The 23,021-nt window shown below is 34.2% G+C and overlaps 2 protein-coding genes across 9 annotated transcripts; both read left to right on the forward strand.

Moving 5' to 3' along the window:
* The first annotated feature begins 5,006 nt into the window (after positions 1-5,006).
* LOC132282052 (paired amphipathic helix protein Sin3-like 5) lies at positions 5,007-8,467 on the forward strand. Of its 2 annotated transcripts, none has more exons than XM_059783684.1 (8): positions 5,007-5,173; positions 6,068-6,220; positions 6,299-6,485; positions 6,571-6,663; positions 6,797-7,153; positions 7,300-7,454; positions 7,789-7,886; positions 8,014-8,467. In XM_059783684.1, the coding sequence occupies exons 1-8, from the start codon at positions 5,127-5,129 to the stop codon at positions 8,229-8,231; spliced, it is 1,308 nt and encodes a 435-aa protein (XP_059639667.1). In that variant the 5' UTR covers positions 5,007-5,126; the 3' UTR covers positions 8,232-8,467. The 2 variants fall into 2 exon arrangements, with proteins under 2 accessions (XP_059639667.1, XP_059639668.1); XM_059783685.1 differs by lacking the exon at positions 5,007-5,173 and adding an exon at positions 5,180-5,270.
* Positions 8,468-10,168: 1,701 nt separating this feature from the next.
* Positions 10,169-21,972, forward strand: LOC132282051 (paired amphipathic helix protein Sin3-like 2). 7 transcript variants are annotated; one of them, XM_059783681.1, is made up of 15 exons: positions 10,171-10,437; positions 11,138-11,290; positions 11,383-11,569; positions 11,654-11,752; positions 11,886-12,068; positions 12,155-12,473; positions 13,246-13,439; positions 13,565-13,719; positions 14,053-14,180; positions 14,322-14,576; positions 17,356-17,444; positions 17,607-17,709; positions 18,475-18,517; positions 19,558-19,597; positions 21,324-21,453. In XM_059783681.1, the coding sequence occupies exons 1-14, from the start codon at positions 10,364-10,366 to the stop codon at positions 19,586-19,588; spliced, it is 2,013 nt and encodes a 670-aa protein (XP_059639664.1). In that variant the 5' UTR covers positions 10,171-10,363; the 3' UTR covers positions 19,589-19,597; positions 21,324-21,453. The 7 variants fall into 7 exon arrangements, 2 of the variants coding, with proteins under 2 accessions (XP_059639666.1, XP_059639664.1); XR_009471739.1 differs by lacking the exon at positions 19,558-19,597 and adding an exon at positions 21,614-21,972 and having other exon boundaries at positions 10,173-10,437; positions 21,324-21,455; XR_009471738.1 differs by lacking the exon at positions 19,558-19,597 and having other exon boundaries at positions 10,172-10,437; positions 18,086-18,517.
* Positions 21,973-23,021: the final 1,049 nt, after the last annotated feature.

Here is a 23,021-nt window from a genome sequence, read left to right on the forward strand (position 1 = left end):
AATAGTTAGTATATAATGATAGGATCAAGTTAAGCCTATCATTATAATTTTAACCTAATCAACCTCAGGCGGCACAGGTTGAAATTTTATGATAGGTCAAGTTGAGTATGTGCAGCTCGTAACATTCTAATGCGAAACAACTTCAAGTTTCACAATATATGTTCTTGAAAAAGGCCACAAAAGAATTCGAACTTCTCATGACCCAAAAGAATTCGAACTTCTCGACTAGGAATGGCAAAATCCTCATACCCGGCGGGTCCCTGCCCCACCCCTCCCCTATTATGGCGAGTTTGGAGACCCATTTATGTAAATGGGGAGGGGATGGGGATTGTATTTGAAATCCTAACGGGGGGCGGGGCGGGAGGGTAACCCCGCCCCTCCCCGCCCCGTTTGTAATGCATTTTTACAACATTGCTCTTATATGTTATAAAATATTACTAAATTACACAATTATATATATAATATATTCACTTCTGAAACCCTAGATTTATTCCCTTGTAGTATAGTCGTTGTTGGAAGAATATTATTTGTTTTGATTGATCATGTTAAAATTTTCCAAACTATTCCAAAAAATGTTATATGTGATTTTGTTATAAGTTTATAAGTTTGATCGGTTGAAATAATATGTTTTAAATTGTTATAATTGTACTGAAACTTTATTAAATTATTAAGTTGAAAAATATTATAGTTGTGTTAATTTTGTTGAAGGTGAATTGGAATTTTAAAAAAGTTATGCAGGGCAGGGTAGGGACGGGGGCTAATGTGGCGGGGCGGGGCAGGAACGGGAGAGGGGGTTGAAATTTAGAAAGGTATGGGGGAGGGGATGGGGGTAAAAAAATTGACTGGGGATGAAAGTGGGGAATGAGATCCCCGCCCCACCCCGCCCCATTACCATCCCTATTCTCGACCTTCAAAATGTGAGAGTTCTTAAACAATCCCAAATAGACCTCTTCCTTTCTCATCGAATAAAAAGATCCAGTAGTAATGTATTGTACTTATCTGGTCTCATTAAGCATACTGCATAACATACACCTTCCCCTCCAACATACATGATGCATAACATTTTTTTTCTCCAGCTCAATGGGATCTAATCCTGCCAGTTTCGCGAATCTGCGAAGCTCGTGTAATAGGTGCTGCTTAGCCCCTGAAATTCAATGCAACACAACAAAATTAGCAATATAAATCAAAGTTACTCCAATACATAATGAATTGTTCATAAGCTAACATCATAAACGAAAATTGATAGCATACAACTAAATAAAAACCCCGTGGGCATTCTAAACTCAAAGTAATGGCAAAAAATAATTTTGTAAATTATTTAGTTGAGGTTGTGTCCACTTACTTAGAATTGGAATTTGTGAAATTAGAAAAAAATAACTCCGAAAATTAAACCAAATTTTTATTCAATTTCATCAATTCTAATTTTAATGCTCTAATTTCATGTTGCAAAACATAACCTGACGTTTTGATACAATAGTTGAACATAACGTGACGTTCAGGGTGTATTCGGTTTCATGAAATTGGAGTTTTGAAATTATAATTGGTGAAATTTGAAAAAAATAACTAAATAAATTAAACCAAAATTTTATTAAATTCCATTTAATCTAATTCCAAAGCTCCAATTCCATACAACCGAAGACACCCGAAGATATTTGTAATTCTCTCAAGTGTTCCTTTTTTTTTTTAATCAAATAATTTGTGAAAAATAACTGTTTATTTTTTCAAAAAATATCAACTACTTTAATGATTAAATTAATACAGGGGAATACTCTTTTCTTCCTCTAAAAATACAGGGGAATACTCAGCTTAAAAACAAATGGGTGTAAGAGGAAAATAAATAAAAGTAAATGGGTGTGAGAGGAAAATAAATAAATAAATAAAAACTAATGATAGTTCAACGGCGTTTTACTATAGAATCATTATAGAGAGGGTGAAGCAATTACATATAGTTCATATTCTTAATTTCGTTCAATCCAATTATTGTTTTTGGCTAGATGAGTACAAAGAAGTCACCATATTTAATTTATTTTTGTTCTCGTTACTATATTTGATTTCAAGTAAATACATTTATAATTTATAAATATAAATTTATAATTGTCTTATAATTAATCAATTAAAAAGAATTCTTAAAAAAATAAATTTTAAATTTTATTTTTTTACCAAATCTTTTATTTATTTGAATAATGTTAATAAGCCTATTTTAATGCAAATACTCTAGCATGGAGTGGCTAAGTTTACAATTGAACTCTTTAAATCTCGTTATCGACAAAAAAAACTTAATTTAATTCCTTCTGCCTAATTTTTTTTTGGAGTAAAGTACATAAACACTCCATGAGGTTTGGGATAAGGACATGCAGATGAAAGTTTGTCCATTTTTGAACAACCACACCCCTTTGGAAATCGAGCCTTAAAATGTAAAAAGTCCATTTTACCCTTCACTATTTTATTAATTTTAATTATAAAATATTAAAATACTTAAATGACCAGATTATCCTCAGCACCAAAATCCACAACTAGGGATGGCAACGGGGCGGGTTTGGAGCGGGTTTCCCTAAATCCCGCCCCGCCCCTTTTAATTTTTGTCAAGTCCATGCCCGCCCCGAGACCCGCGACGGGTTGAATTTTCATATCCAACCCCGCCCCGTTAGGAAATACTGTGCCCCCGTGCCCGCCCCACTAACAAATTTTTTTCCCCCACTTTTTGGAACTTAAACTCCTGCTATTTAAATGTGCAAAGCTTAGGAATGACACAACATAAATAAAATTATGTATTCTAACAAAAATAAAAAAAATAACATGCACATAACATAATTCAAAGAACATAATAAACAAAAATAAAAATTTAATACAACCAAATCACAAGAAGTTCTAAGCTCCAACTTCCACCATAACCAAAACAAAAGCAAATTGAATACCAAGTTTACATCCCAAATTAGGATTGTAAGAGATGGGTTGGGTAAGCCGCTAAAATAACTTATTAATATATATATATATATATATATATATATATATATATATTAAATATAGTTATATGCGGGGCGGGGCGGGGCCCCTAGGATATGTATATTGAACCCTTACCCGCCCCGTAACCCTCGACGGGTACAAAATTTGTATCCATGTCTGCCCCAACGGTATAATAAGTGTTCCTATATCCGTTATTAACCGGGCGAAACAGGGCGGGACCCCAACGGGGCGGTAAAAATTGACATCCCTATCCACAACCAACACACCACATACTTGCCGCCCCCACAACCACCATCATCCCCACCCCCAAACTACTGGTCTCTCTCCGAGATGAAGCTTATTTACATGGACAGAGTACACCAGAGATGAAGCTCGCAGACTATAGCAGATCGAACTGAACTGTAGCACACAAGTCTGAAACGGGAAGCTCGCTGGAACCGCGAAGGTGAAGCTCTCACTGCCGTTTGCAGACTGTAGTGTCGGAACTGTTTGTCACCGGAACGTAGCACACAAGAATGGTTTGCAGTCTGAAACGGGATGCTCGCCGGATGCATATGGTGTGAGTGAAGCTTGGCCGGAATCAATGGAGCTTAGCTGCTCAGAGTTCGTCGGAATCAATGGAGTTTTCCGACGTTGTGTTTGCACCGATGGAGACACTGAAGATCACTGTATCTTTTTCATGCTTACTGACCTACACTCAAGTTAGCTATCTTAACCTATTGATGAAGCCTTTTAGTTTGTTCGCTGTTCGCTGCCGTTTGGGTTTGACGTTGAAACTTCTGGGTCTTGAATGGAGATGAAGTTCTGTTCTCTGTTTTGGGTTGCTGAAGCTCGTAAGGTAGAACAGTGAAGCTCGCGGGAGGCTGAAGAAGGAGCGTGTGGGCACGTTCGGCGCGAGTTAGATCTACTCGCAACAGAGCGTGTCGGGCGCGTGGATGGTGATGATGAACTCCGTCGTTGCCGCCACTTGTCGCCGCCTTGTGTGTGTATATATATATGTATCTATGTATACATAAATATATGTGTATATATATGTGTGTGTATAAATTGTGTTTCACCAGTTTACTTACATATATGGCCACTAATTTTGTGTGCCCTGTGATCTGCCGAGACACTGCTATCCATTGATGGTTGGCATACTGTAAATTACACATTATGTGTGTGCTGGTGTTGGGACTGAGGAAGATAGAACAGAGAGGAGAGAAGGAAATAAGTTATGGGTACGAGGTTAGAAAGGTCATTTTAATATTTAAATTGGTCATTATAAAAATTAAATGGTAAAAATATCAATTTATTATTATTGGGGTGTCTTTGATAAATAATAAAATTAGGATTTCATTCGGATTTTATTGGATTTAACCTAAATAATTTTTTAAATCTTTATTTTTTATTTTAAATTAGAGGGACACTTGTTACTTTACCTGAATGATAAGTACGAAGTTTTTATTTACCGGTGAGTAAGTAAGTATTGTTCATATTATATTATTTTTAATAAAAATGAAAATACTTATTTAAAATTTAAAATTCTTTTGGTATCTTATTAAATCAAAATTCCATAGTGAATTTCATCCTTATTTTATGTGTCACTTTATTTTTGTCAGGTGATGATTTCCTTATTGTTTTATCAAATACATTTTATTGAAGTAAATGTTCTTAATTGAATAACACTTTAAAAATAAAATATCCAATGGAGTTATAAAAAACAATTCCTTAAAATAAAAATAGACGACTATTATTAAGAGAAGTTTTGAAATTACTGATAAAAACGAGCAATTCAGCCAAATCCTACTTTTTTGAAAAACAAACAAAATTTCAGAAAAGTAAAAAATCAAAAAAGATATTATATATATATATATATATATATATATATATATAGTGTGGATAGGAGTATTATATTTTCCAAAAAGATACATTTAATGATTTTTATTTTATTTTTGAGTGTGAATAGGAATATTATATTATCCAAAATAAATATTTAACGATTTTTATTTATTTTTTTGGTTTCTAAATTTACCATGTCCATATTTTAACCTAATCAAAATCAGGCGGCGGCGTGGGTTCGAATTTTATGATGGAGTCTGGGCTTGTGCGGCTTGATTAACATTCCTAATGCTAATCGACTTCCCAAGTTTCCTCCTCCAAGTTTCCTCCTACACATAAACATGTATATATATATACACAGCCTTACCCCTCAAGCAAACTTAAAGAAGTGAGTTTTATCAGGCTTTCATTGATTTGAACTCTCTTTTATGTTTCTTTTCTTTTCAATTGCTGTTATATGAGATGAAGAGATCACGGGATGATGGGTTTGTTATCTTTTTCTCTGTTTTTCTGCATGCTTCACTTGATTTATAAGCTGTTTTTTACTTGGGTTTTGTTGATTATGTATCGAAGGTTTATATTGTTTCAAAATTTCATGTTTTGTTTTGTTTTGTTTGGGGATAATTTTACTGTATATATAGTTGATCAAGTGGTTAGACATGTGATGCAGCTATAGTTTATCTGTATATTCAATTTTTATTGTTTTTCTTGAAATCTATTGAATTCATATACCGATTTTATTTTTTATTTTTTTCCTGAAAGGTTTTTGAAATTTTGGGTATATATATAGGTTGTGATCGAGCCAACAATCTGTAGAATCGAAATTCTATACAGAAAATTTGTTGAATCACTGGGGTTATAAGTTGTTATAGGTTTTATAGATGGAAATGTTCGAGATCATAATTTGTTGGTACCCTTTTTTCCTTATTCACTTTGGTTGCTGATCAACAGCTGGAGGTTTTGATTTTATGCATTTTTTTTTTTTTGAACCATTTCTCTAAAGGGGTAGAGGGATGGAGAGGAAAAGGAAGAAAACAGCCCAACATATCTCAACATAGCCAAATAGTTGCATTTGGCATTATTGTGATGATTTGAATTTACTTAACACCAAATTGAGAATTAGGAGAAAATAAGATGAATTAGGTAATTGATTCTTTTCAAGAACACATGGAGAGGAAGATATAATGAAGGCAACAAATAGCATTACGGGTTTTGGGTTTTGGTTATGGGGTGTTTCGATTTTATGCTAATTCGTTTTTTTTATTTTTTTTTGGCAATGAAGCATTGAGCAAACCAAGATCCCAGGAGGAGAAGGTGGTTCACGCATGCCGGAGAATGCTATTATCTATCTCAATAAAGTCAGGGATACTTTTAAATCACAAATACCCAAATTAAATATGTTCCAGAATCTGATGAGAGAATTCAAGGCTCAAAGGTAATAGGTTTCTCCTTGTAGGAAGTGAATTGTCCTAATAAATTGTCCTAATAACCCATTATATCTACTTACTTGCAGAATTGACCTTCCTGATCTCTTGGAGAGGTTGGAAGAACTATTCATTGGGCATGATAATCTAGTTATTGGGCTTAACATGCTCTTGCCAGAGCGGTATCAAATCAGCCTCACTGATGACGATGAGGATGAGGAGCCAAAGAAGACTGTTAAGTTTCAGAAAGCTATTGATTTCGTAAACAATGTACAGGTAATTTTTTTTTTTGTAATAGTTTAATGTTGAGTTGCTTATTTTTATTTATGTGGCATCTAATAGATGGACCTTATTTCTTCAGAATCGTTTTGGAAAAAATGATCGAAAATATAAATCTTTTATAGACATCATGAATTTATACGGAGAGGAGTCAATTGAAGAGGTCCACCTTCAGGTAAAATTCTATTATGCTTTGTTTTAAGTTGATTGATATCAGTTACTCTTGATATTAGATAGTCTTTTGTTTCCATTGCAAATTTTGTTCTTCAAAATTTTTTGACTATCAAAGATATATTCTCTCTTTGAAGGTTACCACACTCTTCATGGACCATTTAGACTTGCTTAAGGAGTTCGAGACACTTTTGCCTAAAGAATCTTCTGGTAGTGACCGTAGTGTATCATCAGTACATCATCCAATTGACCGACATCCTTTTCATCATTATGATGGGCAGAGCTCAATTATGCCAACTCTGCGGGATAGTGTCATGGACAAGGACAAGGTAAAAAACAGAGAGGATGAATATATGGAACTGACCCATGACAGGGATGAAGCCAGAGAAAAGGATAGATATGATGACAAGGATATGGGAAAATCCATTCATGAGCCTGATCTCTCTAATTGCCAAAGCAACATCAACCCTAGCTATTGGCTTTTGCCTGAGGATGTATGATTTTTGTTTAGACTCTCTCTCTCTTATTTATTTCTTTTATTTCTTTCCGGATATAAGTTTTTATTATTTTTAATATATATATTTTTTTGGGTACTAATTGCTAATTCAGTAACTCTTCTTCTCGCAATGCCTTCATGCAGTACCCGATACCTTTGGCAAGCCAGAGATCAGAGACTGATACTCAAGTGTTAAATGATCGTTGGGTTTCTGTTACTTCGGGTAGTGAAGATTACTCTTTTAAACACATGCGCAGAAACCAATACGAAGAAATCCTGTTTAGATGTGAGGATGATAGGTAAAGTCCATGTTATATTTTTTTCACAGTATTTCCTCCCTCCCTCCTGCTTAGAGATCATGGTCCCCTTTTTGCTTGTTTCCTAAGTTGGAATGTGACATGCATACATATGAAGAGAGAAGAAAACTGGCCATGTCTCTAGTATTTCACTGTGTTTAAGAAAATGATTGTCTTGATTCCAAACTGGTTCATTGATATATATATTTTTCAGTAGCACTTTCTTTCGGATAAAAAAATGAAGAGAGAAAGTGAAATGTATTATGTTAAACGAAACTTCCGCAAATACATTGGATTGAGGCTTTGTTGGGTTCTTATGGAACTTGGTTAATTGCAGGTTTGAGCTAGACATGTTGTTGGAGTCAGTGAGGTCAACTGCTGAGCGAGCAGAGGAACTGTTGAACAGCGGTGAAAGCAGTGAAAGAAAATTTGCAGGTTTGGAGTTTTAGATCTCAGGGTATATTTGTATGAATTGCTGTTTGACCTTGTTTGCTTCCTTTTATTTACTGAAAAATGCAGTTTTCCTTTCTAATAACTTCATTCTTTCTCTCATTTCCTGCAGCTTTGGATTTAAGGTGTATTGAACGTTTGTATGGCGATCATGGACTCGATGTGATAGACATATTACGTAAAGACCCGTATGTTGCATTGCCTGTTATACTAGCTCGCCTAAAGCAGAAACAGGGGGAGTGGACAAAGTGTCGTAAAGATTTTAACAAGGTTTGGAGGGAAGTTTACGCTAAGAACCGTAGCTTCTATCTGAATCAGCAAGATACATAGAACCTCTGCACAAAATGTAAGTTAAACCTTGATGTCAAAGATGATGGTTGTGAGTGTCAGGTAATTTGGTTGCTCTATCCTGTCTTCTTGTTAGTTACCATTTCATGTTGATGACTGTTGTATTACTAGTGAACACATTGTAGGAAGATGTGGTTGGGGGACTATTTCCAAAATTATGACTCCATCCGTATGCAATTGACAATTCTTCTATAAAAAAATGCAAAATTATGTCTACATCTCTCTGTGTGTATGTGTGTGTGTCTCTTTCCCCATTTCACCATGATCATCTTTTTTGTTGTTTTTGATGCTGTGACTTAACCTATCACGTTCCTTTCTCTATTTTTTGGAAATGGAACACAGATGGGATTAGATGGGTTTTCGGGGGTTGGATGAGGGGGTGCAAAGCAAACAAATCACTAGGTGTTAGGATGGGGTCTTTCCATTATGGTTGTTTTCTTGCAATCAAATCTAAATCATTTTGGTCATATTATTATTTCTATTAGAATTATAATTCCAGCAGCATTTACATGTTAGACTCGTGGTTTTGGCTAGATGAATCCATTAGCCATTATCAGAGAAAGAAAATCTAAAATCTGATGGGATTTCCGTAACTTCAAAAAGTTGACTGTGTTACTAAAAAATGAAGCAAGGATTTTGTAGAAAAAAATAAATTTAGGCTGTGTTTGTTTTGATGTAAAGCGTTTTTCAGGGATTTTTTTTTTTTTTTTTTTTTTTTTTTTTCTGAGTTTGCCATTTAGATTTGGTAAAATGTTTTACAAGTGAAATGTTTTACGCCAAACAGCCAAAAATGATTTACAGAATTAATCTTCCTAAGTTATTTTCCAATTTTGGGTCTTGCAAAGATTCGACGGGTAGTCGGCTATTATTGTGGCAACTTTGTGAGCGGGTGTGTTGTAGGCGGGTGTTAGAGACATTGATAGGCTACCACACTGGGTATCTAAATCGTCTGGGTTTGAAAAAAAGAAACGCCCAAAATTAACATTATCATACTATTTGGCGGAGTGTGCCATTACAAATAGTATCAAAGTCACCATATATATCAGAATCAACACAAATCCAACAATTTGGAATAATTAAGGTATATATGCAGATATGAAAAGTAAGGGACCTTCTTTATGTAACAATCAGTTAAGCTCCTAATTTTATTATTTTGGAAAAAGTTTTCACCATTTTGTGCCAAACATTGAAAATTGTTTTTCAAAAAATAGTTTTCATGTAATTTTTATTTTCTTATAAATATTTTACATCAAAATAAATAGAACCTGGTATAGGAAGTTTTGGGATGAAAAAATGTTCAATAACACGAGTCATGAATCATGCATAGGAGGATGACGGGAGTGTTAGAGATGTGTGACCCTCAAATCACAAGTATTGTATATAATCCTATTTGTGGACGGAATGAAACTATTCCACTAAGGTTATGTTTGGGGACATAAAATTAGAGTTTTGAAATTACAATTAAAAAAAATTTTGATTCAATTTTTTAAATAACTTTTCTTTAATTTTACGGATTCTAATTCCATATCCGTCAAATATGACATTAACTTATTCATATTTTTAATTTTCTGTCATCTAGTATTTAAGCGACACCTTAGTTCTTTTTGGCCAAAATAAAAAAAACAAAAAACAGTACGACAACCACCTTGGGCTCCATTCCCTTTAATTTTCTACGTGCACTGCAGTATCACATATTTTTGAATGTAAAATGGCTCAAATTTGAACATGAGATTGTTTCCTTAATTGAATGGGTCACATTTTTTATTTATTATTGGAACTTGTGATCCCTAAGTTATTTTCATTGCAAGGACCTTCATATTTTTGAGCGAGAAATATTTAATAATTTTTATTTTTGAGTGTCAATAGGATATTACATTATCCAAAAGAAATATTTAATGATTTTTATTTTTTATGAGTTTCAAAAGTTACCAAATTTTAACCTAATAATAAAAAACAGGCGGTGCGGGTTCTAATGTTGTGATTGGGTCAAGTTGAGCCCGTCCGTCTCATTTCGCATACAGAATACAGAGACACGTACTAAAGAAGTGAGTCTTAACGGCTTGATTTGATCTCTCTTTTGTGTTTCTTTTCTTTTCCATTGCTGTTTTCATGAGATGAAGAGATTACGGGAGGATGGGTTTGTTTACTCACAAGATAAGCGGCGATTTCGTTCTTCTCTACGGACATCGTAAGCTATTTTTTTCTTTGTTTGTCATACGATTCACTTGATTTATCAGCTGTTTTTTAATTGGGTTTTGTTGATTATGCACCGAAGGTTTATATTGTTTTGTAATTTCATGTTTGGTTTTGTTTTGCTCTGTTTTGTTTTGTTTTGTTTTGTGATGATTTTACGGTATATACGGTTGATCACGTGGTTCGTTATTTGCTGCTTTATAGTTTATCTGTTTATTCAATCTTAGTTTTTTCTTGAAATTAATATACAGTTTACTGGGTTTAAGTTGTTATATGTTTTATAGATGTTAAAGTTCGTGATCATAATTTATTGGTACCCTTTTTACCACCTGTCAGAGGGTTTTAATCTGATCATATCCTTATTCACTTTGGCTGCTGATTGAAGGTTGGAAAGACTTAAAAACGAAGTTTTGATTTTATTCATTTTTTTTGAACCCTTTCTCTAGAGGGGAGGAGCGGAGAAAAAGAAGAAAAAAAGGCCAACATACCTCAGTGTAGCCAAATAGTTGCATTTGGGGTTGTTGTAGTATTTTTATTTTATTTTCACCAAATCGAGAATTAGGAGAAAATAAAATGAATTAGGTAATTGATTCTTTTTAAAAAAACACATGGAGTGGAAGATATAATGAAGGCAACAAATACCATTATGGGGTGTTTTGATTTTATGCTAATTTGTTGTTTTTCGGGCAATGAAGCATTGAGAAATCCAAGATCCCAGGAGGAGGAGGTGGTTCACATATGCTGGAAAGCATGGAGACCTATCTCAATGAAGTTAGGGATGCTTTTCGAGAACAAACACCAACATATAAGATGTTCCAGAATGTGATGAGAGAATTTAAGGCTCAAAGGTAATAGCTTTCCCCTTGTAGGATAAATACGTGGAAAATGGGGCATTGTTAGAATTGTCTTAGTAACCTTTCTATGATCTTATTATGTGCAGAATTGACACTACCGATCTCATGGTGTGGGTGAAAAAACTATTCAACGGGCATGACAATTTAATCATTGGATTTAATACCTTCTTGCCAAAGGGGTATGAAATCACCCTCACTAATGAGGATGAGGAAGAGGAGCCAAAGAATATGGTTCAGCTCCAGAAAGCTATAGATTTCGTAAACAATGTACAGGTAAATTTTTTTTGTAATATTTTTAATTTTGAGTTGTGGATTTTTATTTACATGGCATCTAATAGATGAACCTTCTTTCTTCAGAAACGCTTCCGGAATAATGATCGAGTATATAAATCATTTATATACATCGTGAATTTATACCGAGCAGGGTACATAGGAATTCAACAGGTCTACCATAAGGTAAAATTCTATTTTGCTTTATTTTTAAGTTGAATGTATCAGTTGCTCTTGATATTAGACAGTCTTTTGTTTCCATTGCAATTTTTCTTCTTCAAAATTATGTTACTATCATGTATATTCTGTCTCTTTGAAGGTCACCACACTCTTCATTGACCATTTAGACTTGCTTGAGGAGTTCATGATATTTTTTCCTAAAGAATCTTCGGGTAGAGTATCAACAGCACATCATCCAATTGACCGACATCCTTTTCATCATTATGATGGGCAGATCTCTGTTATGCCAACACTGCAGGATAGGCTCATAGAAGAGGACAAGGTACAATTTTTTTTATTTTTTTATTTTTATTTTTTTTCTACCATACAATTGTCATGTTCATGCATTCTTGCTTGAAATTCTTTCAGAATGAGGGGAAGAAATCCTATCTTTCTCAGCAACACTACCGGCAGGACAGGATTAATTCTCCCCATCCAGATCATGTTCTAAGTGTTCAGCATACTGATTCAGATGACTATAAAAAATTGCACAAGAATCAGGGGAAGAGTGCTGCCAAGAAGAGCAATAAAAGGAGAAACTTTGATCAGGATTATAGAAAATCTGAGCATCAGATGCCTAGGGACTTTAACATGCCATGCCTTCCTGAAAAAGAGAAATCTGCATGGAGGATTGAAGACCTTGGAGGGAATTCTTTGGCCTCTTATGATGATAGAGATGCCTTGAAAAGTGAGTTAATCATCCATTTGTTTATTGATGATATACTTATTCATGTATGTATGAATTATGATATTTTAGCATGCTTTGGGTTGTCAACTTTAGGTGTATAAGCAGGCATCACTAATTATGTCTTGTTGTTCTTCTGTAAAGTTGGCTCTTGGGTAACATTCGTATGTCATTTTCTTATTTTATTTCATTTATTTATTTATTTGTATCAAGGATGCTGTTCTAATGTTGTGGAATTGATTATGAATGATTATTTGTCGTGTTCCGGTAGCATGATTATCAGGTGGTTATTGGAATACAATATCACTGATGAAAATTTTCAGTCCACTGTTTTTTCTGAAACTCACATTTGATCATGTGAGTTTCACATGAAAGTTTACTCTTACTACTCTGCATAAACTTTGCTGTTAATATTCCTTTGGTGTCGTAGTGTTGGACAAGACGCGAGGTGGTCTCCCCTGTCAAAAAGATTTGTGCTTAATGCTTACTAGATATCTTTGGAGCGTGTCCTCCATGCTATATTTTATGTCAATGTTTTGAAGTCCTAAAATGTCAGAATCTTCTCTCATGTGCTTACTTAAATTGTTTTCTACTATTCATATATTGCGGTTCTCTTATGTCAGAATCTTCTCTCATGTGCTTACTTAAATTGTTCTCTACTATTCATATATTGCGGTTCTCTTACTTTTTAAAATTTCTGAAGATTAGTTTTGCTCAAGGTTTTAAATTTTCCCATGCTTTGTGAAATCTGATGAAGCTGTTCTTTTAACCGCAGAAACATTGTGGAACAAAGACGATACTTCCATATCAGTAAACATAGAGGATGAATATATGGAGCAGGAGCATGTGATGGATGGAGACAGAGAAAAGGATATATATAATGAAAAGTATATCGGAAAATCCATTCATGAGCTTGATCTCTCTAATTGCCAACACTGTGGCCATAGCTATTGGCTTTTGCCTGAGGACGTATGATTTTTGTTTAGAATTTCTGTGTCGTTTTTTTTTCTTCTTTTCAATGTATAAGTTTTTATTTTTTATTTTTTTGTTCTGATTGCTAATTCAATGACGCATCTCTCATTGCCATCATGCAGTACCCAATACCTTCGACAAGCGGAAGATCAGAGCTTGGTGATCAAGTGTTGAATAATCGTTGGGTATCTGTTACTTCGGGTAGTGAGGATTACTCTTTTAAACACATGCGCAGAAACCAATATGACGAAATCCTGTCTGTATGTGACGATGATAGGTAAAAGTCCAGATAATATTTTTTTCACAGTACGCACAAATACATTCTCCCTTTCCCCCCTCCCTCAAGCACAGGAAAACGTTGGAATGTGACATACATAAATACAAAGAGAGAAAAGAATACTGTCCGTGTCTTTGCTATTTCACTGTGTTTAAGAAATTGATCGCTTTGTTCCAAACTGCTTCATGGATATATATTTTTTTCAGTATCACTTTCTTTTGTATAAATAACAAAGAGGTGAGAAAATTTGAAATGTGTTATGTTAAATGAAACTTTCGCGAGTAAATTGAATTGAGGCTTTTCTGGGTTCTTATGGAGCTTGGTTGATTGCAGGTATGAGCTAGACATGTTGTTGAAGTCAGTGAGGTCAACTGCTATGGAAGCAGAGAAACTTTTGCACAGTGTCAATGATGATCCAGTCAATCCAGAGACTCCAATCCGCATTGAAGACAAATTTACAGGTTTGTAGTTGTAGATCTCGGGTATCTTTGTATGAATTGCTGTTTGGTCTTGTTTGCTTCCTTTCATTTACTGAAAAATTGCAGCATTCCTTCTTCTTCTTCTTTTTCTAATAAGTTCACCCTTTCTCTCATTTCCTGCAGCTCTGAATTTAAGGTGTATTGAACGTCTGTATGGTGATCATGGACTCGATGTGATGGACATATTACGTAAAGACCCATCTGTTGCATTGCCTGTCATACTAGCTCGCCTAAAGCAGAAACAGGAGGAGTGGACAAAGTGTCATTCAGATTTTAACAAGGTTTGGGGTGAAGTTTACGCTAAGAACCATTATAAGTCACTGGAACATCATAGCATCTATCTGAAGCAGCAAGGTCCAAAGAACTTCAGCACAAAATGTAAGTTAAACCTTGATGTCAAAGATGATGGTTGTGAGTGTCAGATAATTTGGTTGCTCTAGCCTGTCTTCTTGTTAGTTAACATATCATGTTCCTTGATATTTAGATGGCTGTTGTGTTGGTAGTGAACACATTGTAGGAAGGTTGGGTTTGGGGGACTTTTTCCTGGAAAAGTTAGAAAAAAATGCAAATTTATGACTCCATCTGTTCACAATTGACAATTCTTCTCTTTTCCTTCTAGTATTTTATTCTTTTTTTGGTAAGTCCTTCTAGTATTTTATTCTTATGAATGTATACCTACACAATTCAAATATTTGAACTCGCCAAATCTTATTGGTCCATAAGGGAGATGATATCGGCATGATTCTCATAATATCTTCAATCTGGCTACTAAGACCAATCAAAAATCCATCAATGATATGTTTTACTCCCCACACCATTGGAGGAGGATGTCGTGTAGCATAATTCCATGAAAGCATACTGCAAAAGATGGTTTGGTAGCGCAACAAATCCTACTATATGGGTAGGCCCATCTTAAACATGTATGGGGAGTTAGTTTGGGTTTGAGGAAGAGTGTGCAAGAGTTCAAGCAGGACTTGGTTTAGGCAAAACCCACCATCTCCTATTACATGACTTAACAAGAATGCCTCTTTCTTTTATGCGGTATACCAGTAATACCTTTCTTTATTTAACTCTAGGGTTTCCTCTATAATTATTAGTATCACCAGCCATTCTCTTCTCATTCCAGTGGCTCCATGAACTTGCTGAAAATCACCTTTGAAGCCTGCCTTTATCATCTTTGACTGATCTTTACTGCTAAAGCTTGCATCAGCCCTTGGTGTCTAAATCATTTTTAAATTTTAAAATAATAATTCCTGCAATCATCATGTACATGTTAAGACTCGTTACATGTGATATTCTAGTTGATTAGTACCTTTTTGTCTTACATTATTAAGATGCATTATGACTGACAAGGCATTTAGTGAAAGGAAGATTAAAGATAGACCTGAACTTTGGCATTATTTTGCAGAAGTGACTATTATCAAGCTCAACCATTATCATTCTCGTTAGCCTGAGACTTTTACCATTAATTGAGCAATGACTGTAAAATTTGAATTAATGTGATTTCAGTGATCATGCCATCTTGTATTAAGTTAATATTCCTGGCCAAGTGCCCACACAAATGTCTAAATGATGAATCGAGTCAATCGACCACTACCTCTGCTTCTGTTTAGCCATTGATTTTGTCAAATCCCTGCAACTGCTGCTGTCACTGGCACAACCATCGACCACAAATTACTGGCATTGGTTCTACTTGCACACTACCACAACTACCATGATTGTGCTGCCACCGCTTCTAGTGCCACTCTCCCTACCAAGACTACCACAGTTACCAGCTCCCTTTTCTGCAATTTCAGCTAATACCAAAGTCAGTGTCACTGCCACCACTCTGCCATCCTCCCTATCTAAATTGACACCATTATTTCCCTATCTTAACAACTCCTATTGCTCACAACTTCAATTTCTAATTTTAAGGAAGTTTACACAACTTTTGCATGGTTGCACCAGTTCGTTGTACATAGGCTTCTACAATATGACTAGCAATTTTTTCCTTTTTTTACTTGACTGATGTCTGATCGCATTTATTAGAATGAATTTTATGAATTTAATTCTAATAAACTAAATTCATTTGGAAACAATGAATATGATAATTTTTAAAGTGTTCATAAACTTTATTACACGGTGCCTGACTTGGACTGATGTGAACCTATGAGTCTCTAATTACAATAAGGTGGGGTTCATATCTCACTGTTCACCTCCAACATATTGACCAGTGGCAGAGCCAGAAATTCACTTCAATGGGGGCAATCATGAACAATAATAAGATAACATTTTTGTTGAAATTAAAATAATAAATAATAAGATTTAAATATTGATTTATAATATTTTCAATCAATACATTTTTAGTTGTCCTCAAATAGTTTTCATCTCTTTAAAGTGTTGCATTATATGCAATCTCAATTTTATTAAATGTTTTTCTTAAACAATCTATTGATGTTAACAAAATCTTGCTCCTCCTTTTTCCCCCAAAATTAAAAATCTTATTTAGCAGAAAGAACAATTTTAGCCAGAAAAGGGAATCAGAGTTTTTTGCATACCGGCTTAGGTTGAGAAATCTACTGAAAAAAATAAATAAATAAATAAATAAATTACTCATATAACTCTTTTTCTTTGCAGCTGTGAGACTGGGAGAGTAAAACAGAGAAAGTGACAGCCAAAATAGAGGAGATGAACTTGGTGTGGGTCATGAGATTAAGGGACGGGAAGGAAAAGAGAAAAAAATTAGTGGCGCTAAATGTTTTTTTAAACAATTTTTTTTTTAAAAAAAGAAGAATACCAAAAAGTTCATTTTGTCCCCACTGAGATATATGTGGCTTCTCCATTGGAAATGACCATATTGTCCTAATACAGTTTATTGGAAGTCATACTTTGAAATACTAAAAGTGGTACATTGACGTATAACCGGTTTTAACTTTTAATGCATCTATTGGAGCAGATAACAGTTATGGCAGATTTGGCGTGGAAGTCACATCAGATTTGTGTATTAGGATCTTATTTGAATGATTTATAATATAACATGACCCATGGTATTTAATTGACCTCAGATCTGTGTAATAATGATAGCAAAATCTATTCATCATTTGCAAAATTTCTGGTTTTTATTTTTGTGGACTTTGAATACTCCAAAATTATGACATTATGTTGAATTGATTTCAAGGGCTTGGTGCAACTCCTGGACCTAGTAATGCTACTGTTGAGGATGGTTATGAAGCCAAGACTAACATTGATGATGTACCTTCATCAGATGTAAGAGTGTAATTTTGCTGTGACATGGACATCCTATTTGCTAGAAACTAATTAAGTACTACGTATTTATCAGTTGGTTTTGATACTTATTGAACTTTTCTATTTCTGCATTTTAATTATTCCATAGTAAGATGTTTATATACTTGGTTTTTTGCCCTCTAGGATGATGATGCTTCAAAACCAATTCCGTTGACAAATGAAGTGTACCCAGATGGCACTGGAGTTAATAGATCTTTTGAGCCCTCCGAAGTGGAGAAAGAAAAAGGTGAGTTATTGCCTAATTGCAATTTTGAAGAGGATAACTTTGTTGTTCATGGAGATAGTTTGCAGGCTATGCCTGAAACTGAGCGGAATTATTAGATTGTCCTGGACCATGTGGTCCTGTCCAATCAAACCTATCCAACTAAGAAAAGTGCCCACCAGAATCTAATAAGATATTACAAAGAAACCTAGACATGGATTTTGATTGGACTGGACCACCAAGTGGCATATGGTCTTGGTCTATCTAATAATTTCTCGTAGTATACAACTAGGAATGGGGAAGTAATCTGTTGTCAGGATCCTGGGGGAAAAAAAGATGTAGATGCTAATGGTGAGGACAGTGATACTGTGTCTGAGTCTTGTGAAAATGTTCTGGGCAGCGTGTCTGCTGCTGATACATGCCCTTGGGAAAGAGCATGGAGAGAAGGAAGATGGATAACATGATGAACTTGACAGTAAGGTTGGGTAATCTAGCTGGATGTAGAATAATTGCTATGGCAGTTGGAAGTCTCTAGTATTGGCAGCAAGAAGGAAGTCACTGATAGTTCTCGAATGATGGTGGATTTATCTATAAATAGAGAAGGTGTGAAGGTGAGGCTGAGGGGATGACTTTATTGGAGAAGACGGCACGGTGTGAACATTTTCTGCAAACTGTGAAGCCTTTTACACTGCATCATGATGATTTTGTGGCTTATCTGCAAACTGTGGTAGCAGATTCTCTGGACCTTGATTTTGTGGCTTATCTATCTGCACCATGATTTTCTGGCAGATGTTCCTGACAAAAGGGAGCCATATGGCATCATGCTGCAGAGGTACTTACCGTTGTCCAAGTTCACACTATTTAATAATGTGCAGAAGTATTTGTTCATAAGCACCTTAACCCGATCTATCACATACATCAACTTCAGCTAGACCCATGCCTGCACTACTCACTTTAACAGATTGTTATTACTTACATCAGTCAGATGATTGTGTTACTTGATTTGTCTTCTGGTTCTGAAATTTCCTTTACCCGCAAGAAACAATGGATACCCGCTTTTCGCTGGGGGTAGACTTAGAATTGATTGCTTATGAAAATCTTTATGGACAAATATGTTATCAGAAATACTTGGGCTTCGTTTGGTTAGATGGAATCAACTGGAAAAGAAAGGAAATAGAAAATTTTAAATTTTTTTTATAATTTGGTTAGATAGAAAAGGAAAAGTTCTAGAAAATTAGGATTCTTGTAACCCTTTATTTTCTCCAAAATGTTTCCTTCACAAAACACGGGGAAATTTTATTTTCCCATGAAAGCATGTCTTTTTATTTAGTGTTCCTATTTTACCCAACACAACTTCATTTTATATTTGGAAATAGCAATAATTTTTTACTAAGTTTCAAAGAATTGGAGTCCACTTACAACTTTATCATTGATAAATTTTTAATTAACTTGACTTCTATTTCTAGTTGTTTTTCATCATATATGAATAATAGTAATTCAAAATATTTAGATTAATTGAAAATTTTATCATTTTTAAATATATTTTATTACTAATTCTTTATTATTTTATAAAATAAGGGTAATTTAGGTATCCAAACTATAATATGATATTTTCCTACAATTTTCTCGAAGAAATTTTCATCATAACCAAACAAGTACTACAAAATCAATTTTCTTTTCATTCACTTTACTTTTCTTTCCATTTTCCACTTCCTTTCCTTTCTTGCTATTTCCATCTAGCCAAACGGAGCCTTATTGTATGATTAGTTCAATATGTGATTTCTATCTAGGCATTTTTTATGAATACATGCTGAAATAAGTCCACATATGCAGAACTAAATTATATTTCTGCCATATCCACTGCTATGTCAGGTGTTCAAGTGACAAATGGTTTAGAATATAAGATCAAAAGGTATTTCACTATCACTATGCTGTAAATTTTATTATTTGGTGAGTTTAATAATAGTCACTTTCTAAAACTATCTAAATTTAAAGTTTGACTCCGTCCCTCCTACATAATGTGACTACTCTCAAACTAGATGATCATTTTATTATTATCATTTTTTTAACTTCAGCCATCCATTCAAAACCATATGCATAGATATGTTGTCATCTCTTTAAACCTTTTATCAATTGATAAAAATAATAATTTTTGTGATCTATGTGCGTAGCATGAAGTGAAAATGAAAAAATTGTCTTGTTTAATATTTTCACCTATTCTTTATTTCAACTTCAAGATTAGTAGTATATGATTAACTTATTCTTTCTTTTTACTTATCAAAAAAGAAAAGGAAAAAAGATTAGTAGTATATGATTCTTCTTGTATGCTTGAGTGATATCATTGGGGGTGGCATAGGGGTTCAAGTCCAGGTTGAGACGTGCACATATACAGTATTTATCAATAAAAGATGAGTGAAAAAATGTTTTGTTGGCTTAATTATTTGGAGATTTTAAATCAAATATGTTTGTAATCATTTAGGCATTTTTTTATATATATTTCTCACTTAGACTTTTTGGTCATTCTAATCCTTTGGCATCATAACTTGTGTAATGGATGGGCGCTTGCCCATTTACCCAAAAGCTCAAACTATTGGGTAATGCTGCATATCCATCAATTTATACCCAATTACTTTCTCATCCGATTCCGATGTGGGACAAATGACCCTTGTTACATTCTCCCCCACCCAAACTCGCAACGGTCTCGTTGCGGCTCGGGCCACTCTGTCTCCCCGGGATGCTCATCCGGGCGCCTTCCTGGCCGGACACTTGGCGTGACACCGGATCAAGGATTGGATCTGGCTCTGATACCAATTGTAATGGGTGGACGCTTGCCCATTTACCCAAAAGTTCGAACTATTGAATAGTGCTGCATACCTATCCATTTATACCCAATCACTTTCCTATCCGATTCCGATGTGGGACAAATGACCCTTGTTACAACTTGTCTTAGCAAGTTCCTATATGGTTCTGTCACCATCCTTTATTCTTAATTTATTGTATAATAAGCTGTTTTTGGTCTAATTACAAATTTACCTATCTTAACCCCCTCCCCCATTCTCTTCTCAACCCTTCGGTCATAGTGTTATTGTGCTTGCATGTGCTTGAAAGCTTTCCTTGTGAGTGGATCTTTGGCATTTTTTAGATTGGACTCCTTATTTCAATGTAACTTTAAATTCATCATTTTTCGGCAATTTTCTTTATCTGACGGCATGTTTATTTTCTTGCCATTGCTTCCAGCCCTCCAGTAGAATTGGTTTTCTTCTTTGACACATTTTTTTATCCTAGTAACTCTTTGCTCTATGTATGCTGCCTTGAACCAGTATAACCTCATTATTGTTACTTCACGTTATTATATTTTCTTTTCTTTTCTTTTTGTAATATTTCATTATTACAAGATCTCTAATGCCTGGAGTCATAGTGGTTAAAAAAAAATTCAAAGACGGTTTTATTTGCAATTTCATTTCCTCTTAGTTATGATATTATTATTTGAGTGCTACCATTAAATGGTATAATGAACATTATTTTTAAAAATTCATTAAATAATGGACTTTGCAAAGGATATATGCTTCCTGTAATGTGTGCTTGTGTGTGCTGCGTGCGTGCTTCTTGTCAGTGATCAATAAATTTTTTTGTGGCAGATTTGCTATGTGAAAGAAGAGCTTGTCAGTGATCAATAAAAAAAATTTGTGGCAGATTTGCTATGTGAAAGAAGACTTCCCCTTTGAAGAAGAAATTTGTCGGGCGGATCCTCATGCCATGATCAGAAATGGGTACAACGCTTTCATAGATTCTTAAGGACCTTCCTTATAATATGCAATGCTTCTAATCACAATACTGGTTTATTGAAAATTTACTACATTTTTCTTTCCCCTACCATTTTTAGGAAATGAAACCAACATTGATACCCATTCTTTTTGAATGTTTGCAGAATTTATTGGTGTGATCGAACCTGTAAAGGCTTTATCGGAAAGACTTCTTGTGTGATCAGCCAACTAACGACTGGTGGAAGAGAATGGATAGTGAATATAGTAGTAGTATCTTGTGTGTTCATATGAATTCCACTCGAACCATTGTTCTGTAAATAGGAATGATCCGTCATATTTTATCATAAAGTAATGTGATTTTTTTTAAATTGTGCTGCTTTCATAGCATCAGAGAGTTTTTCTTTATCTTCTTCCAGCAGCAATATCTGGTGGTCATCCATAATATGTGGTTATATTATGTTGTCATCTATTTATGTTACTGCACATGTCCACATTCTACATAAATATTATATTCATTTTAATACACCAGAGGTTTTTGAATTATGTTATAAAAACCTTAACCAAATTCATGGTTGAGACAGCACCAGTGGATCGTAATTTATTGCATATCGAAGATTTATGTTTTTAATTCATGTGATATTTTTTTAAAATTTTTTTCTAGATTTGCTGTTAAATTAAGCAAATCCCAGTCAGTTGAAACGAATTGATGTTGTATTTAATGTAATTTATTGCATATTTGATGTAGTTCCTCCGTAGCATTCTCGAATTAATAAAATGCATTACAAAATACAAATTTTTGGGGTATTATTTTGATTCGCAAGCATGAAACACAGACGAGGCTTCCACGTTGGGCATGCTAGGTTTAAAGTCATGGCTGTATGAATCAATGTTATTACTAATATACCCTTATAATTGAAGAGAATAACAGATGAACGGAAAATCAGTTTAGAGGTTTATTTTTTTACTTTCTGGTTTTTCCAAGAAGGTATTTGGGCTATTATGTAAAAAATGGGAAAAAAAGAAAAAAAAGAAAATGAAAATGCAGAATTATTAGTGTGTTTAATAACAGTAAAGTTGACTTAAAATATTGGATAAAAAGGGGGGTATTAGAAGTTGCGAAAATGTTCAATAACACAAATAACATTGAGAATGAAATTCTAATAAGTTCATTAGATCTTATTAGTTTGAAACTGGAATTGTGGAGAATAAAAAATAAAAAAATAAAAAAAAACCTCCAGAATATAATTTATATTCAAAATTGTAAATAAAACACTATAAAATATATTTTTCGATAAAAACTTCAAATCATATGCATGTATGCTAATTGATAGGGAAAAATAAGCAACCAAGTGTTGACAAGCGTGATCAACGATAATATTATTAGAGGTAACAATTTCCATGGATAAGAATGATGACAAATCTTTTTCAGGATAAAATTTCCATGTTTTCAAGGATAAAATTTCTATGGGATAAGTCCCATGGATGAGGATAATGAAATTCCAGGGAAGCGACGATAAATAGGACGACGACTCGGGAATAAAGTACCACGAAAAAACTATTATTAAATTCCTG

This window comes from Cornus florida, unplaced genomic scaffold, assembly GCF_030987335.1.
Source record: "Cornus florida cultivar Cherokee Brave unplaced genomic scaffold, ASM3098733v1 CherokeeBrave_3.0.0_Hap2_Chr11, whole genome shotgun sequence".
Classification (NCBI taxonomy): Eukaryota; Viridiplantae; Streptophyta; class Magnoliopsida; order Cornales; family Cornaceae; genus Cornus; species Cornus florida.

Bases quoted from the DNA above. Each gene is read 5' to 3' on its own strand.
- LOC132282052 (XM_059783684.1), top strand. From the start codon at position 5,127: ATGTATATATATATACACAGCCTTACCCCTCAAGCAAACTTAAAGAA. The intron at 7,154-7,299 runs GTATGATTTTTG...GCCTTCATGCAG, and splicing joins ATTGGCTTTTGCCTGAGGAT to TACCCGATACCTTTGGCAAG. The intron at 7,887-8,013 runs GTTTGGAGTTTT...CATTTCCTGCAG, and splicing joins CAGTGAAAGAAAATTTGCAG to CTTTGGATTTAAGGTGTATT.
- LOC132282051 (XM_059783681.1), top strand. From the start codon at position 10,364: ATGAAGAGATTACGGGAGGATGGGTTTGTTTACTCACAAGATAAGCGG. The intron at 12,069-12,154 runs GTACAATTTTTT...AAATTCTTTCAG, and splicing joins GGCTCATAGAAGAGGACAAG to AATGAGGGGAAGAAATCCTA. The intron at 14,577-17,355 runs GTAAGTTAAACC...ATTGATTTCAAG, and splicing joins AAAGAACTTCAGCACAAAAT to GGCTTGGTGCAACTCCTGGA.